We start from the raw sequence: 16,522 nt of genomic DNA, 5'->3' as shown, positions 1-16,522 counted from the left end.
TACTACGTCATGGACGAGATATCCTGTGCATTTGCTAATTATAACAAAACTTGTAATTACAAAAACACAAAGTCACGGGACATCTTAACGACGTTGTAGTACGAATATTGTGACGGAGAGAACACCTTCCGTAACAATATACAAACGGTATTGTGTCCCGAATAAGCTGTTCGTATCATCGCGCGAATGGTATCGCGTCGCTATATATGTCGTCCATGGTTATGAACTCAAGGGAAATTGAAATTCACCTGAAATTAACTCACAAAAGAATCTATAGAATTAAAGATCTGCCCTGCTTTGTCGTAATTTAGCATATATAAGAACCTATGTATTTAAGCTTAAAATTGAGTATCTGCCCTATTTGGTTATCCACTATCATAAAAAAGAACCTGTTGGTTTTTACTCTACCGAAATCTATTTAACCGTACTATTTCTCGGAAATTTTTCCCTAGACTTTCGTCAATTTAGACGTCACAGTTTGTCTGCGATTCAATTGTTAGCCGTTCAATAGAATCCGCGTTGTCGGCGAATTTTAACGGCACTCTTGTATAGTCTGGCATAGCTATATTAACAAATAATTCCTTTTCTTCTTCTTACTTTATCCTTCCTTCATCCGCTTCTTGCTATTGTTGGCGGTGCTAGTAGTTGCATTGATGTCGTCCTTCTTGCTCTTGCTCTTTCTATCTGATCAACTGTTTTTCGAATACGTGATATCTCTTTTGTACATCTTCCTTTTCTCTTTTATTTTGTGATAAATTTGTTGGTGATTCGGATACAGTATGCTTTTTCTTCTATTCGTATTTTTTGCATGATTTTGTTTGAATATTTCCAGTAAAAAATAATCAGCACAGCTATCCATGCTTCTTAAATTAGCGCTGGCATAACACTTTAGGAAGAGATTGCATGCTAAAAGAATAGTACATATTAATAATAAGCGAAAGTAACAGAGATAAAACGAGTAAAGTACATTGATGTCAAGATACAAGGTATCTCGTCTTATATTACAATTGCCTGACTGACAGGAAACCTAACCTCAATCTCGTATAGTACTTTATTCGACATTTACTTTCATTTGAGGAAAAAAAATTACGATATATTTACATTTTAGATAAAAATCGAAGATATCAGTTATTGGAAAAAAGTAATTAAGCTGTGTGTGGAACAGAACCAGACTGTCGTCCTTGCTCGAAAGTTTCGTGGCGTGCAGGGACGTAAAATCATTGGATGAAATCTTGCGGGACACCGTTTTTCAGGATCGTGCCCTCCTTATTGTGACGTCTTTCGTTTACGTAGAAACCTACAATACTTAGCCGATTTTAACAAATTATATCGTGTTTCATGCCATTTTAATTACAAATATATAACGGACATGTTGATGAAAGTTTAAACGTTTAATAGTTAAATGGAAGTTTCATAAAAGTGGGTCAATAATATGAAAGTTTTATTATCGTATTATTGCCTTGTCGATATTCGGTCCCGGATCGAGTAATACTACAGGCCACTATATCTATAGTCAGTAGCAGTTGTATAATGAAGTAAATTTATGTAATTGTTTGTTGTAAATCCTCGGATATCGTCAAAATGCTAAAATGTTGCTACTGTGAATATATTTTAATCGAAGAATTGGCTAAAATTCGTCTGCAGGCACGATTCTTTCTCAACTGTTATTGCGTTTTTTGATAATACAGGAAACATTTTGTAGTTGTACTAAAATAGAGATCCAAGTGTTGCGATAATGGAGATACATAAACTATTCTATATGTAGAAACTGAGATCCTAGACGCGTCGAACATAAAAAGGGACAATGTCAGTGAAAGAGAAGGAGAGACTGAGAATCAACAAATATAAAAGGCCCGTGATAAGCTGAATCCTCCAATTCAAAATTAAAATTTTTTTGTTCTTGATTTTGTGATAAAACTTTTACCAGCACGTTGCTTACATTTTTATAATTAAAATGAAATCAAACACTATATATTGTTCGGAGGATATTTGCTAACTCATTTCAATCGGAAAAATCTCACAGTATTGATCGTAAAGGGTATTCTGAACACAATATGAGTTTATATAAATAATAAAATTTACTGTTTACATGGCTATCACGTAAAGGAAAGTTATGCAATAAGCCAAAAGTACCAAACTCTAAAAACGCAAGACCTTTGAACCATTGGATTGTTATATTAGAAGCATTCATATGTCGTCTTTATTCTCTGTTCATATGAGTGCTATCAGAAAACGTGAAAAAGGATAAGAAGGATGGTGGCCAGAAACGAGATTTAACCGAGAAAATACTGGTCGCTAATGTGCTAATTTAGAACATTAACGGATACAAAACACACGTATGCACAGTACGAATACTTTGTACTTACCAACTTTTCAAATTCATTCTTTATGAAGGGGTTGTATTCTTTCGGAAAGTGATACAGATGATATTCTCGATGTCGACTGTTGTTACATTCGATGTAGACGTATATGTTTTCTCTCCGAACCATTCTCTGCAAGTTTATCACATAAGAACCTGAAGCAAACTACAAAAAGTAACGCGAGATTTCGGGCATACTACGTCCCAATATGAAAATAATAATAACTAAGAAAGAGAAATAAATAGCATTAAAGAAAGTATATATATCTTTATAGACATCATATATTACAAATATTAAAAATCTATAGACGGTAGTCATTTGGTTCGGTTATCTGCGGTAGTCGACAGAGTAAATCTTGGTAAAATTTGTTTTTGCTTAAATTCGTTAGAAGTTCCGAGATAGGGATGGGGGTACCACGCGAATGGGAATGTTTGCAAATTCATTGGATGAGAAAGGATTGATGGAAGAAGAAGGTAAACGCTCACGTCTATTGGTTACCCTAAGATAACAATTGTCCAATTCAATTAGCCTTCAAAACACCTAAAGTCGGGAAAAATTGCAGGTGGCAATATTTTTACAAAAAAAGTCGCTATTTTATGTTAAAAAAATTTTTAATTCCATAATTTTGAAATTTTAATAATAAAATGTGTTAAAACACATATGTAAAACGCTATAAATAGCATTGTCTGCCATAAGACAAACGCTGCCTCACCATTGTCTATCATTCCCATGGTACAGAAATGCTGCAGATTGCGAGATTCTAACCAATCCACTCCGAGTTTCCTTGACAATTAACGAACATACCGCGTGACCGAACACAGAGCCGTAGGATAACCGTCTTTCTTCATCTTCGCTAGTAAACAGCTCACAGACAGTTAGTAAATATGCTACAGTTGCTAGATGATGTCTTTAATCAAGATCGGAAAGCAGAAGGTTACGAATTCAATATTTATCCTGTTTATATAAATCCATCGATTATTCTGCCAAAGATAGGTTAATCAAAATGAAATCTTCTGCATTTTGTAAAGAGCTGGAGGTTATAAAGATTTTTGTATTCTATATATCATTCTACGACGTATGAATATTCTACATCGAACATCGATACATGAATCAATCAGAATGAAACTTTTTGCATTTTGTTAAGATAATCCCTCGATGTTTGAAGAAATGTTCGGTTTCTTCGCCGGAATAAATGCTCTTTAAATAACGAATTTTTCACGAGCCTTATAAAAACAAATTTTACGCAGATTCAGTCTGTCGTCTACCGCAGACAACCAAATACATATGTAGCACAAATAAATACATCATGGCCTGAGTTATCTCTCTTAGTTAAAAATTTTCCAGCTAAAACAGCTGTACCTAATTTCAATTGTCATTCGTTTTTATTTAGTTAACTGCTCTATATTATGTGTTTATTAATTTTCTTTTTACTTTTGTAGTACGTCTTCACGAATGTGTGCGTTACTTTTTGTAGCTTGTTTCAAGCTTTTATGTCGTGGATTTGCAGAATAAGGTTATGTCAGTGGATATTCGCGCCTATGCAATAACGGTTCATATCATGGACATCATCTATATCATTTTTCGAAAGAAGACGATGTCATTCGTAAAGAATTTCAAAAGTTGGTAAGTACAAGGTGTTCTTATTCTACATACGTGTGTTTTGTATTTGTCGATGTTCCACATTAGCAAATTAGCATATTAACGTCCGGTATTTTCTCAGTACTCATACGAATAGAGAATAGGGACAATATATAAATGTTTTTAACTTAGAGATCCATCGGTTCAAAAGTTTCATGTATTTAAAGTTGGGTACTTTAGCCTACTGTATGGTTTATGTTAATGTGATAACCACTCTGACAGCAAATATTATTGTTTATTGAAACGCATATTGTGTTCAGAATATCGCTTTGCTGCAGACGAAACACATGAGTTGTAACGCAACAGTACGTTTGTAAAACCTCCCAGTTTTTAAAAATAATTTTAGAAAACGACAATATTTATGAACAAGGACAACCTAACGGCGCTGAATTTTTTGGAATTAGCATTCTTTTTCCTTTTCTCAAACTCTGCATACTTTGTTATGTTATTACCTGCGAATCATTAATTGGACATCCCCACCACCTCAGGGCCAATACCAACATGATATGTACGGAACCTAGAGGTTCGTCTTTCTCCCTCTTAGAGAGATACATCCACCAATTCATTCACATGTATTTATCCATCCTATTGAACCAAGAATGAGCCAGTAGAAAATTAACAAAGTCAAGGTACATCCGCGAGGTATCATCGCATCACGTAATGGGAAGCGCAAGAACTCGCCCAAAGATCGATGCGAAAAGTGGAATGAATTGGTCCCACGCATTTCAAGTAGATCGACATTCATTGTACCAGCAACTAATGGTTAAAATGAGACTAGTTTGTAAAATTTGGAATAGCTCATTGGGACATTTATAAATTCACAAGCATAATTTGAAAATAAACTGATTTCAGTATAATAATTTTTATTTGTTTACACTTCGTGTTTAACTTTCGTCAGTTACTTATCGTCAGTCTTAGTCATTAGCATTGCCTCTATATATTCTTATTACGAACAATAGAAAAAATAGAATTATTAATGGATTTATTATAATTATGCATTCATTTTGGTCTGCATTATTGAATTTTATTAATTCATAGATTTTTAATATTACCGTAACTGTTACATTCTTTATAATATAAACGTGTTCTTACAAAAGGTAAAATGACGTATAATTTCTGGCGCCAATTTTAAATAGTTTACGATTAAAAGATCGATTAGTTTCGAGTTGTACATGAAAGTGCAAATCGTCAAGAATAGCCCCTCCCAGTTACTATGCAACTTCTGAAAATTGTAGAAATTAAAATCTACGAAGATTCCCTTTTACTTGTCCAATAGCTTTTTACAAAAACTAATAAACATTTAGAGATTAAATTTTGTATATTTTTCAGAATGATGGAAGCTACATTTTTATGATTTCCTACATGGCGTTCTCAATTTTACATGAATAATTAACAATTGAAAGTAGTGCGATTTTTGACGATTTTTATTTATTTACGGCTCAACGAATGTTTTTAACGACTACTATAATTTTTATTCCACTAAAGTACGTCAACTAAAGTAAGTTTTCACGATTCAATAACGTTTGATATTTTGGGAAGCATCATGGGAGATAAGAAATTCGATACTTGTTTACAGCATTTACAACAATCGGTAACTAGCAACACTGGTTCACTTGTCTTCTTAAGAACTGACGAATTTATAACATTTTACAACAATAAATGGCCTCATATGCAAGGTCGTTGAATTCGTCTCAACGAACACCATCGTACGTACCAAGGAAAATCGCCATGCGACGATGAATAATGCCAGTACAATTGACATGTCAAGTGTCAAGAATAGATAATGTTAATTTTAGATGGTATATGGAAAAATATTAAAATTATTTCATCATTCTACTGATATAGTATCGTTTGAAAGGGAACATTCTGTTTACCTCTCCAAAAACAAATATGTGTAATGAACAATTCATTTCTCCTTCTTTGGCAATTTACAAATAATTTCATTAGTACGCAATTGTATAATTCTCATACTTGTTTATATCGGATAAAGAAGTACGTATGAACTTTTCCGTAGAACCGTATAATTAAATAGGTTCTTGTAGCGTGGAACTCAATGGGTTTTTGTCTATGCTAGTGTGCAACCAAACAGGCAGATTCCTAATTTTATAGGTTCTTGTATATACTAACTTTAGGCAATCTCAGCGTTTGGCCGCATGGTGCAGCACCAGTCTAAGAAGAATCATGTCAATAAACGTGAGTACTCTCTTTTGTCTTTGGTGTAAATAATTTGTGCGGATTTAAATACGGTTTGAGAACGAACTGAATTGCGACAATTTTGAACAATATTATCATAAGTTTACTTATATCCGATTTTATTCTTTTGAAAAAGATTTTATGTTTGTAAGCTTGTTAAGCTACGTATTTTAACATTAACCTTAGCAGATCCGGTGAAATGACCACCGGCTTCAAGGTTTAATCTAAAGTTGTTTATTTATTGTTATTTCTTTTGTTCATCTGACTTTATGTAAATTCTTATATTATCGGATGAATTAATTTGTCAATTTGTGTTAATATAAGAATGTTGATGAATAAAAGTTAGATGAACGAAATAAATAACAATGAATGTACAGTTTTAAATTAAAATTTGAAAACGATTATTTAACCAGGCCTGGTAAGGTTAGTGTTAATTTGCTTTTAGCCATGGACAAGATATCTTACGATACGATATTGTTAATACGATAGTACGGCTGAGTCATTTGGCGATTATAATACAATATCGTTGTTCATAGTCATACTACGTCATGGACGAGATATCTTGTGCATTTTCTTAGAGCAAAAGTTGCAATTATAAAAAAACAGACTCACGGGACATCTCAACGGCGACACAGTACGAATATTGTGTTGATAGATACATTGTCCGTAACAATATACGAACGGTATTTTGTCGCGAATAACTTGTCTGTGCATCGTGCGAATGGTATTGTGTCACAACATATCTCGTCAATGGTTACGAAGCGGGTAATGATTTATTTGACACACTGCATACACTGCATTATAAAAATTTTTAATTTGAGAATTCTTGAAAGTAAATGTATGGTCTACTGAAAGGTAACTATTCTATAATATGTTTAAGTATAATTGTTCGCAATGTCGTTAATTAATATTTTAAATAATGTTAAATACAAAGAAATAGATACAGAAAGTGTGATTTGTTTGACGTGAAATTTGTTTTCAAGTGTTCTTAAATATACCAATGTTTCGTTTTAATCCTCTTTCAATTTTTTCTATAATATACTGAATAATTACTTTTTACTATTTCAACCATCCGTTTCAATATGTAAGTTTTTTTCTATATATATATTTTTTTTCTTTTTTGGAAAATTTTATTTGCAACTACCTAAAGTTTAATGAGTTTTAGAACGGTTTCCACTCCTACCGTGGTTTGAGTATCGATTTCTTGATAACTATAGAAGTGACAGGTGATGTTATTGGTGCAGAATGTAAATTAAATTTTCTTTTTACGTCATCCATAGAAATAAATTTAATAATAATATTACGAAACTAATTTAAGAAGATAAAGCAACAGGATAAGAAACCATTTCGAAAGAATCAACAATGTCGAGCAGTATGTTGTTAAGCCTCTCGGAAACTTTAAATACATCCGAAGCTGCACTTCGTCTTCTTATCTCCATTTTTCTTGGTAATTAATGTCTTCAGAAGGACATTGCTTCCTTTTTTACGACTTTTATTTACATATTTAACATCAATAAATTGGCGTATATAAAATACATGTATACATTAACCTATAGCCTGATCTCATTTTTGTTTGTTACATCAGTGATTGCATAATCAAATAGCACTTCGATTTACTTGTTATGTATTATAATTTCTTGTGTATTTCTAGAAATACTTTTCTAGATCTCAATTTTTCATTTTAGAATTGGAAATAGTATACAGCGTTTTGAGGTTAAAGGTTATGTCATTTTTGTTGCACATGCGTGCGTGATATGTACTTTAATTCGTTCGTAAATTGGTCAAGATTATCCTAATAGTAACTATTGAAATAGGAAACAATATTTTTTATTATTTAGATTGTTTAATCTTGAATCCTAGACTAAACTTTATACAGAAGTAATTGTATGTCACATTATAAAATCTGTAATTTAGTCAGTTAGGATTTATTATTGACTTTGGCTATAAAGAAACATACAAGTCGTTTATCTGAAGTGTATACTGACTGGTTATATTAAAATTTATATTTGAACATATGTGTTATTATATGTGTGTTTTAGTGATTGTAAGAATAAAAATAATTACTATTTACTTTAGTAGTAACTCCATTTCTCGTCCTAATCTGTCATATTTCTCTATTCCTTGTTTTATTTTATGCAAATTATTTTACGACGGAAATTACAACATCATTGCAATATATATAATATTCTAGCTTAATGAAAGAATTTATATTTACAATTATGAATTATTTTCCTTGTTTTTCAATTGTGCAATTATTGTGGATAAGAATATTGTTAATAATAACTACTGCGTCCCAATTATCCGTATTGTATGTAAATTTCGTATCATTGATTACTTTTATCCTTATTATCGTCTCTTAAAGCGATATATATGTTACGATAGTAACCATATAACAAATTTTCACGTACTGGTGTATTATTTTTAAATGAATTAATTACATTATCATACAAACATTATCGTAGAGTTAATTATTTGTAATATGAATAATTTCGAAGTTGATGAAAACGAATTACAAGTATCAATAATTGCAACTAGATATGAATTTAATTTATAAAATGTACGTGAAATGAAACATTCGTAAAAATATTTCGATGAAACTCGACAATAATACAATTATAACTGAACTTTCAGGATTACCCATCGCCCTTCTTCACAGATATACTTTGTACGGAAAATGTCCAGTTTTTCAACATATATTTTTTGCAACCTGTGGCGTTTTGATTTGCTTATGGAATTATGGTAATTATTTTTCTTTAGAAAATGATATTTAAATAAACAAGAATATTCGAGAAAAAGATTATTATTCCATGAATTTTTTAAATATATTTTCATGTTTTGTCTTATATCTTTTATTGTATTTCAATTATATACGTTTATTTCTTCGAGAAAATGAATTGAAATTTTAGAGTGTGTAATATATTTGTTACTTTAAGAATTATTAAAATATGATGAATTATTCCATAGTAGTTAAATCGGAAAGCAATTCGAAAATTATTTAAAGGTATTGATCGACATACTAAAATAATTTTTCTTTCACATATTGGAAAGATTTTATAAATTGATTGATTAATTGATAACAGTAGATGTAATTTTCATTAAAAAATATTTTGGATCAATTCTTTAAGGAACTAGTTGATTATAAGTATTGTGTACTTACAGGGCTCAATATACTTCACTCAGCAGCAGCAATGTATGTTACATATTGTGTCTTAAAACGCCTTGGTGGTTCCTCTTTATCTGTTATCATTATTTTTATCTTCAATATGGCTTATCTTCTATGCGGTATGAAGAATTCATAGCACACTATTATTTCTACTTATATAACAGTTCGTGCGATTTTTTAAAAATATGTAAATTAATAAACAAACAACCTACCGATCTTCGGCAAAAAACATAGGAATAAAAGATATTTGACTTGTTCTATATAATTAGCTTCATTTTACTAAGAAAATATTATCAATGTTTACAAATTGGCCAGAAATCGTGCGAACTATTATAAATTATAGTAAAAGTATCGTTAGTTTTAATTGAGCGCAATTTATAAAAAATTATGTGTAAATATTTGCATAACATATATTGCTTCTTAAATAACGATGATAAATAATTTAATACGTTCGATGTGATATCGATTACTGCTAATCGACAAAAGTTTCTCCGTTCACGTGACAGCGGTCATAATGTTGTGTAATGGATGTATAACAAGTGTTCAACAGGTAATACAGATCATATATATATACATATATATAAATTTATATGAATTTTTATATTAATATATAAAAATATATGAAAATTTATATTAATATATATAAATATATATAAATTTCAAGAAAATCGTATTATTTTAAATTAAGATAAACAATGAAATATATATTTATTTATTATTATATATATTATTATATATATAATTATAATACTATATTATAATATTATATATATAATAATAATATAATATTATATATAGTATATGTATATATAATTATAATATTATATATATTAATAATATATGTAATAATAAATAAATATAAAATATATAAATATAAATAAATGTATATTTCATTGTTTATTTTAATTTAAAATAATACGATTTTCTTGAAATTTAGTGCAAATTGATTCCACGTGGTGAATGTATTAATAATGTAAATAATTGATAAAGCAAATAATTTCAAGTTTATTCAATAGTTGCGTTACTTGGAACTAATACAATTTAATAGATCGTAAAACTTAACGTGTGCAGATAATTGTAACTTCGTGGTACATGTTACCATTTCACTTGAAATGATATATACAGGGTGTCCTGTAATACATGAGATTTAAAGATCGGTTTAGTACATGAAAAAAAATGAAAAGAGTTCATATAAACATCTGATAATGTTCTTTTCAATTTATCCTTATTCAAGTTACGGCGAGTTTCTTCTTTAACAAGCTGTATCTGCTTATTTTCATAACAGACCAAATCTCTTTGCATATGAATGCAGGTCTGCATATGTTTTGCCATTGATTGTCTTATTATTTATATATATATATAAATTGCTGGTTAAACCATTATATAATAGCCCAATTAAAATGCGGCAGAACATCATTTGAAGTTAAACACTTTCTATAACATAAAAGCAAGGTCGAATAGAATTTTTATCTTTTTCACATGCTAAATTTATCTCTAAAATGATTTATGCATATTACAGAATACTTCTGTATCCACATGATAAATTAAACATAGTAAAGATATTATACATTAACAAAATAATATTCGATTTTATCACTTATAGGATATTATATGACAAGTACAGATGACTATGATATAAAATGGACTATGCCACAGTGTGTATTAACTCTGCGATTAATTGGTCTTGCGTTCAATTTGCTGGACGGTCAAAAACCCGAGGTACGTACAGAACAACAAATAGCGTAATACACGCGATGGAAGTGTCTAATTGATGAATAAATAGCTGAGTTAAAGAATCGAAGTTAAAAGTTAAGTTAAATACAACAATTAAGAAGGGTGAATAAGAAACGAAGGAAGTTTCCTTTTAAAAGGAAGAAGTTTTACTAATGACATTACCGTTTTAGGAAAAATTGTCTGTATCGCAGAAACAAGTGGCCTTGAAAGAACAACCAACGTTTTTAGAGATTGCAGCATTTGCATATTTTCCAGGATCGTTTCTCGTTGGGCCACAATTTAGCATGAAAAGGTACTTAGACTATGTAAATGGACGATATACGATGATCGATGCGAACTCTGTAAGTCATACTAAAATACTAATTAAGTAATCGAACAAATTATAAGAACTTTTTAATTGATATATAGGATATCTCAGATCTTTCTCGACAAACGGTGCCGACATGTTCTATGAGTAAAACTAAGAGAAAAATATTACACAATCTTATAAATAATTCATGAACAGAGTTACAAGAAAGAGTCTGATTTATCGCTCGATATATATGTATATATCGAGAAGAAAATGAATACACATCACAAACTAATATAAGGAATTTCTAATGCATTCACTAAAACGAATTATAATTAATAAAAAAATGTGATAAATCTCATTTTTCACTGATGTTAATTTTACATTCATGAAAATAGGTAACATTTTGAAATAAGGTTAAAGCAAATGTTGTCAACCTATCTTCATATTGTGTTAAAGAAAAGATTAATCCATTATTATTACATACTTTGTATTATGTTAATAAGATGTTTTATATAAAACATGTTTATGTTTATGTAATATATTTTCTTACTTTAACTTTCGTAACATGGTGGCACACTTTCATCTATTGCTGTAAAACTTATGCAATATAATATAAAGAAAAAATAATTTATTTTTTATATTTTTAGTTCTCTATGAAAGAAGAAATTGAACTTCATGATTGTATCATTCCTGGTATTTCTCGAATGTTTGTCGGATTTATATACTTGATATTCTATCAATTAGGGACTTCATACATTCCCAATCAATATCTATTGAGTGCAGAATTCCGAGAACAGACATTCTTGAAACGTCTTTTTACGATTGGCTTTTGGGGTCATTTCAATCTATATAAATATATTTCTTGTTGGTTATTAGCTGAAGGGGTAAGGAAAGCATGTATATATATGTTTATAATATATACTTTTTCAGGTTTAAGCATTTAAAAAAATTATTGAGATAAATATAGATTAATAATCTATTGATTAACAAAATAATTTATAATTATACAATGTTAACAATTACTTATCATCGTTTGCTTTGAATCATAAAACATAATTTTCATTTCAGGTTTGTACAACTTTTGGTCTAACTTATAATGGAAAGGATGAGAAAGGTCGTCCTCTGTGGAATGGTTGTGAAAATGTTAAATTGTTAAAATTTGAAACAGCAACTCAGTTTAATGATTATATCTTATCATTTAATATAAACACTAATAATTGGTGCGCGGAATATATTTACAAGAGGTTGAAATTTCTGGGATCAAAAATATATAGTCAGTTTTTTACCTTGGTGTTTCTCGCAGTTTGGCATGGACTTCATTCAGGATACTATGTATGCTTCTTCCTCGAGTTTATTATCATGTATGCTGAAAAAGATGTAAGTCTGATATTAGTTTTACATTATACATTCCTATATGCAATGATTAAGCAATTGGTTATTTACCTGGATTACGATCAGGTAAACGATTGTTTAATGGCTTACTTAAAAGTTTTATAATTTATAAATTCAGTATTATATTCTTCTTGTTATTATATACTATATAATATATATAACATCATGTTTATTTTTGGTAGTAATATACATTGATATTAATGTTATATTTCCTCAAAATGTAATTTATTAAATTATAACTTATAAAATTGACCAGATAGATTAAATATATTAAGTGAGCTATTATTCAATTAATGAAATTATTATTAAAATAGTTAATCAACTAATTATTTGTCAATTTAATATCATTACTCTGAGTAAAATCTTCTATTAATTTTTGTAGTTATCTCAAATATTGAAGAGACAACAGAAATTACAAAGCTTATTAAACAGTCGTCCAGAACTTCAAATTCTCACATGGATTCTTATGAACATGTACACATTTATTTTTATGGGTTATTGTCTTGTTTGTTTTACATTTTTGTCATACCCTCGTTATCATCAGGTTTACTTATCTATTTATTATTGTGGTCATATAATATATCTCTCTTATCCACTGATTTCACTATTTGTTAAGATATTTTTTCTCAAAAAACGGTCTAAAAAGCTTAAAGAGTAATGTAAATGTAAAAAGGTTTCTGAATAAGTTTTAACTTTTTATTGATGATACTAAATATAAGGAAAGTGATTGAAATGAAATAGTGAAGGGTACATTGTCTTCAAATACTGGGATCGCACATAATTTGTTGAAGTACAAGAAGTATTTATAAACTATTTTTGAAAAGTGCCAATTAAGATAATAAAATATACAATAGATTTTTTATGAATAGTAGAAGGTTGTAATTTCCGTATAAATAGAAGAAAATTTATGTTTAAACTTCCCAGAAATGATCTATTTATACTTTTGGAAATCTTTTTTTAAGAAGGAAAAGAAATGGAAAATTTCACTAATCTTTAATCTTTCATTAAGCAAGAACTTAATAAATTTGCAATGTAGGAGTATGGTTTTTAAATCATACTTAATGCTTATATCTTGACATGTTTGTTTTAGGTATTTGAGGAAACATTTTATTTTTGGAAAATATTTGTAATTTCATATTGTGATTAGTAGATATAAACAGATACTTAATACTACTTAAGGATTTACTTTATGTGATATTGTACACTAAATATAAAAAATTACACCTCCCTCGATTAATAGATGGAATTAACTTTTGAGCATATACAAAATATTTTTTGTATAAACTTTAATACATACAAAATATTTAAGAGAGCTATTATAAATATCTTTTATCAATATTTTGATTGATGCGTTTTAAGAAAATTATTTCTTTTTACAAAAAGAACTGTGTTAGCATCACTTTAGACATAATTTAAGTAATAAACACTATGCTAAAGTTTCTGTTCTTTTAAAAATATGATGCATTTGAGGATTGAAATACGTAAAGGTATGATATATGATTGATGATGATAAAGGTATGATTATATAAATAAATTAAATTATTGTTTGTAGTAATTTAAAAAGTTATTAAAATGTGTGAAATCAATTTTTCATTTTCGGTTAAATTATAATCAGAATCATAAATGTTGCCGATTTCACATGATTAAATTATTTAATATGTATTATCATTGTAACCTTATATTGTTAAATATATTTGTATTTATAACCTTTTGAGTGCCAAAGTTGATCGAAAAAATGTATGTATACGAAAAATGTCAAATTGTGCGATCGCGCTCGAGCGAATTATGTAATTAAATTATGTAGCACTTAAAACATTCCATGCCAACCAATTTTCGGTAAAAGTTGAATTTTTTATTAAAATTATTGTCCCCATAGTGCATGTAAAACAAGTTTATAAGTGTTAAGATAAAGAAGTAAGTGTGTACACTATTTGTAGTACATATGGTTTGAATGGAAAAGTTACGCGAAAATAGTGTGGCATGGAAACCGTCAAGCGGTTAAAAGTATTTACAAATTGATCAATTTAAAGCCAAATTGTTTCTTTGTCTTTCAAAAGAATGATATTTTAAAATAAATTGTTTGCATAAATATTGAGTTAAAACTTAAGTTTAATTATAAGTATATTAAGTTCAATTATAAGATTGTAGGAAAGAGTGCATATTAAGTTGAATACTAAGTTCGTTTATTTATAAATGTAAGACTCGTGGTAATTATTGAAATTTTCGAATATAAGCTGTGCTCTAAAATATTCCGACATACATTTCATCAAGATAGCAGTTAGCTTTATTACGAATAAAAAAAGTCTACTCGATTTCTGTCCCATTTGGGTTCAGTGGACTTCTTGTTACAATGATGATGCTAACTAAACGAAACGTCGGAATAATTCTTTCAAAAGTTTATCTAACACATTCTTCGAAAAATGTTCGATTGTTTCGAAAAATGTCCATCTCATGATTTCAATGGTTATGATAATTAAGCATATCAGGTTAAGTTAAGTCCTCCAAGGATGTATATGATTGTACATAATTTAGTAAGTACTTGTGTATGTAGTATGTATTTTGTAATAGGTAAAGCTTTTCTGATGATGAGTGAGTGCAGTATTATTTTTGATATTTAATATTGCTTTATTTCTGGAAAGAACAATGTAGGTTTTTAAGAAATAAACAAAAATAAAAATTTGTCACATATGGTAAAGATGTAGGTAGTAAATTTACAAATAATGTCTATTTGAGGAAGTAAAGGCAAATAAATAAAGCTTAATGTTAATCGAATACCTATAATGGTTACAAATTATATGACATAAAATTTTAAATATTTAACACAAATCATAGTAGTTTCTGGTATTTAAACAAATTGAAGATCTGTGATTGAAATAATTAATTGGAAGGCAACAAATTATTTTGGACAGTGTTGATAAAGGAAAAACACTAATCTAAACCGCAGTAACAATCTAAGAATGTATTTTTGATAAAATTGAGAAAATGACTTTATTATAATGTTTTATCAGAAAAGTAGACAATTACTACTGATAAATATTGTGTATAAGTTAATCATAGGTAATGAAAAAAGAAAATTAGTTACCATTATTTTTCACTAGAATAATGTTACCAATGCAATTTGGTTGGAAATTATTATGTTTTGAATATGTATTTACATAGAATTCTGAGAAAATATGTCCATATCGTTTTATAATAGGGAGGAAAGTTTTACAGTGATAAAGTAAAGAAATGATATAATTGCAAGCAGTAAAAAGTGATAAAATAAAATGGTTTATATTTCTTTTATTAGACATAATCTTGCAAGAAAAGGAATGAATTTACTCAATCCAATGTATTGCAAAGGAAATGTATAAATAGATAAGTAAATACTTTTACCCAAAGAAGATAGGATAAAATATTTAGAAAATTTTTTTGCAAGTTATAATAATTCAAAAGAATCTTTCTGAATGTGTGAAATACTTTTATAGATTGTTTAAACAAGTAAGACTAATTTTTACAGTAAAAGTTGTAATACTAACTATAGGTTTACAATTTTTTACAGATATACAAGCGAACATAATGAATATTTTTTCATTGTTATTATATTTTAAACAGTCAAGTTATTTATAAAAATCTTTTTAAATGAAGTAATTTTTTAATATACTTGTATATCAAAATTATGAATTTGGAATTGTAAACTATATCATTGTTTGTTATCCTTTTGTATTCTGTTCCAAATAAATTTGCATTAAATTAAATTTTTGTATCTTC

The 16,522-nt window shown here is 28.6% G+C and overlaps 1 protein-coding gene and 1 long non-coding RNA gene across 6 annotated transcripts; one reads left to right on the top strand and one right to left on the bottom strand.

Annotated features, from left to right (window-relative positions):
• Positions 1 to 3,198: 3,198 nt before the first annotated feature.
• On the bottom strand, positions 3,199 to 9,857 carry LOC139996565 (uncharacterized). Its single transcript, XR_011802287.1, has 3 exons — positions 9,567 to 9,857; positions 9,349 to 9,466; positions 3,199 to 3,213 (listed from the first exon to the last, which is right to left on the bottom strand). It is a non-coding gene; the product is annotated as an uncharacterized lncRNA (long non-coding RNA).
• Nes (lysophosphatidylcholine acyltransferase 3 protein nessy) lies at positions 6,773 to 16,509 on the top strand. 5 transcript variants are annotated; one of them, XM_072020963.1, is made up of 9 exons: positions 6,773 to 7,046; positions 7,513 to 7,638; positions 8,823 to 8,930; positions 9,351 to 9,473; positions 10,958 to 11,073; positions 11,259 to 11,429; positions 12,028 to 12,264; positions 12,449 to 12,757; positions 13,155 to 16,509. In XM_072020963.1, exons 2-9 carry the CDS (start codon positions 7,554 to 7,556, stop codon positions 13,428 to 13,430), a joined length of 1,425 nt encoding a protein of 474 aa, XP_071877064.1. In that variant the 5' UTR covers positions 6,773 to 7,046; positions 7,513 to 7,553; the 3' UTR covers positions 13,431 to 16,509. The 5 variants fall into 5 exon arrangements, with proteins under 5 accessions (XP_071877064.1, XP_071877059.1, XP_071877060.1 ...); XM_072020958.1 differs by having other exon boundaries at positions 7,472 to 7,638; XM_072020959.1 differs by lacking the exon at positions 6,773 to 7,046 and adding an exon at positions 7,340 to 7,438.
• The last annotated feature ends 13 nt before the right edge of the window (positions 16,510 to 16,522 follow it).

This window comes from Bombus fervidus, chromosome 18 (genome assembly GCF_041682495.2).
Source record: "Bombus fervidus isolate BK054 chromosome 18, iyBomFerv1, whole genome shotgun sequence".
Classification (NCBI taxonomy): domain Eukaryota; kingdom Metazoa; phylum Arthropoda; class Insecta; order Hymenoptera; family Apidae; genus Bombus; species Bombus fervidus.
Note: the sequence above shows the minus strand (reverse complement) of the source record. Positions and strands in the feature narration are given on the sequence as shown.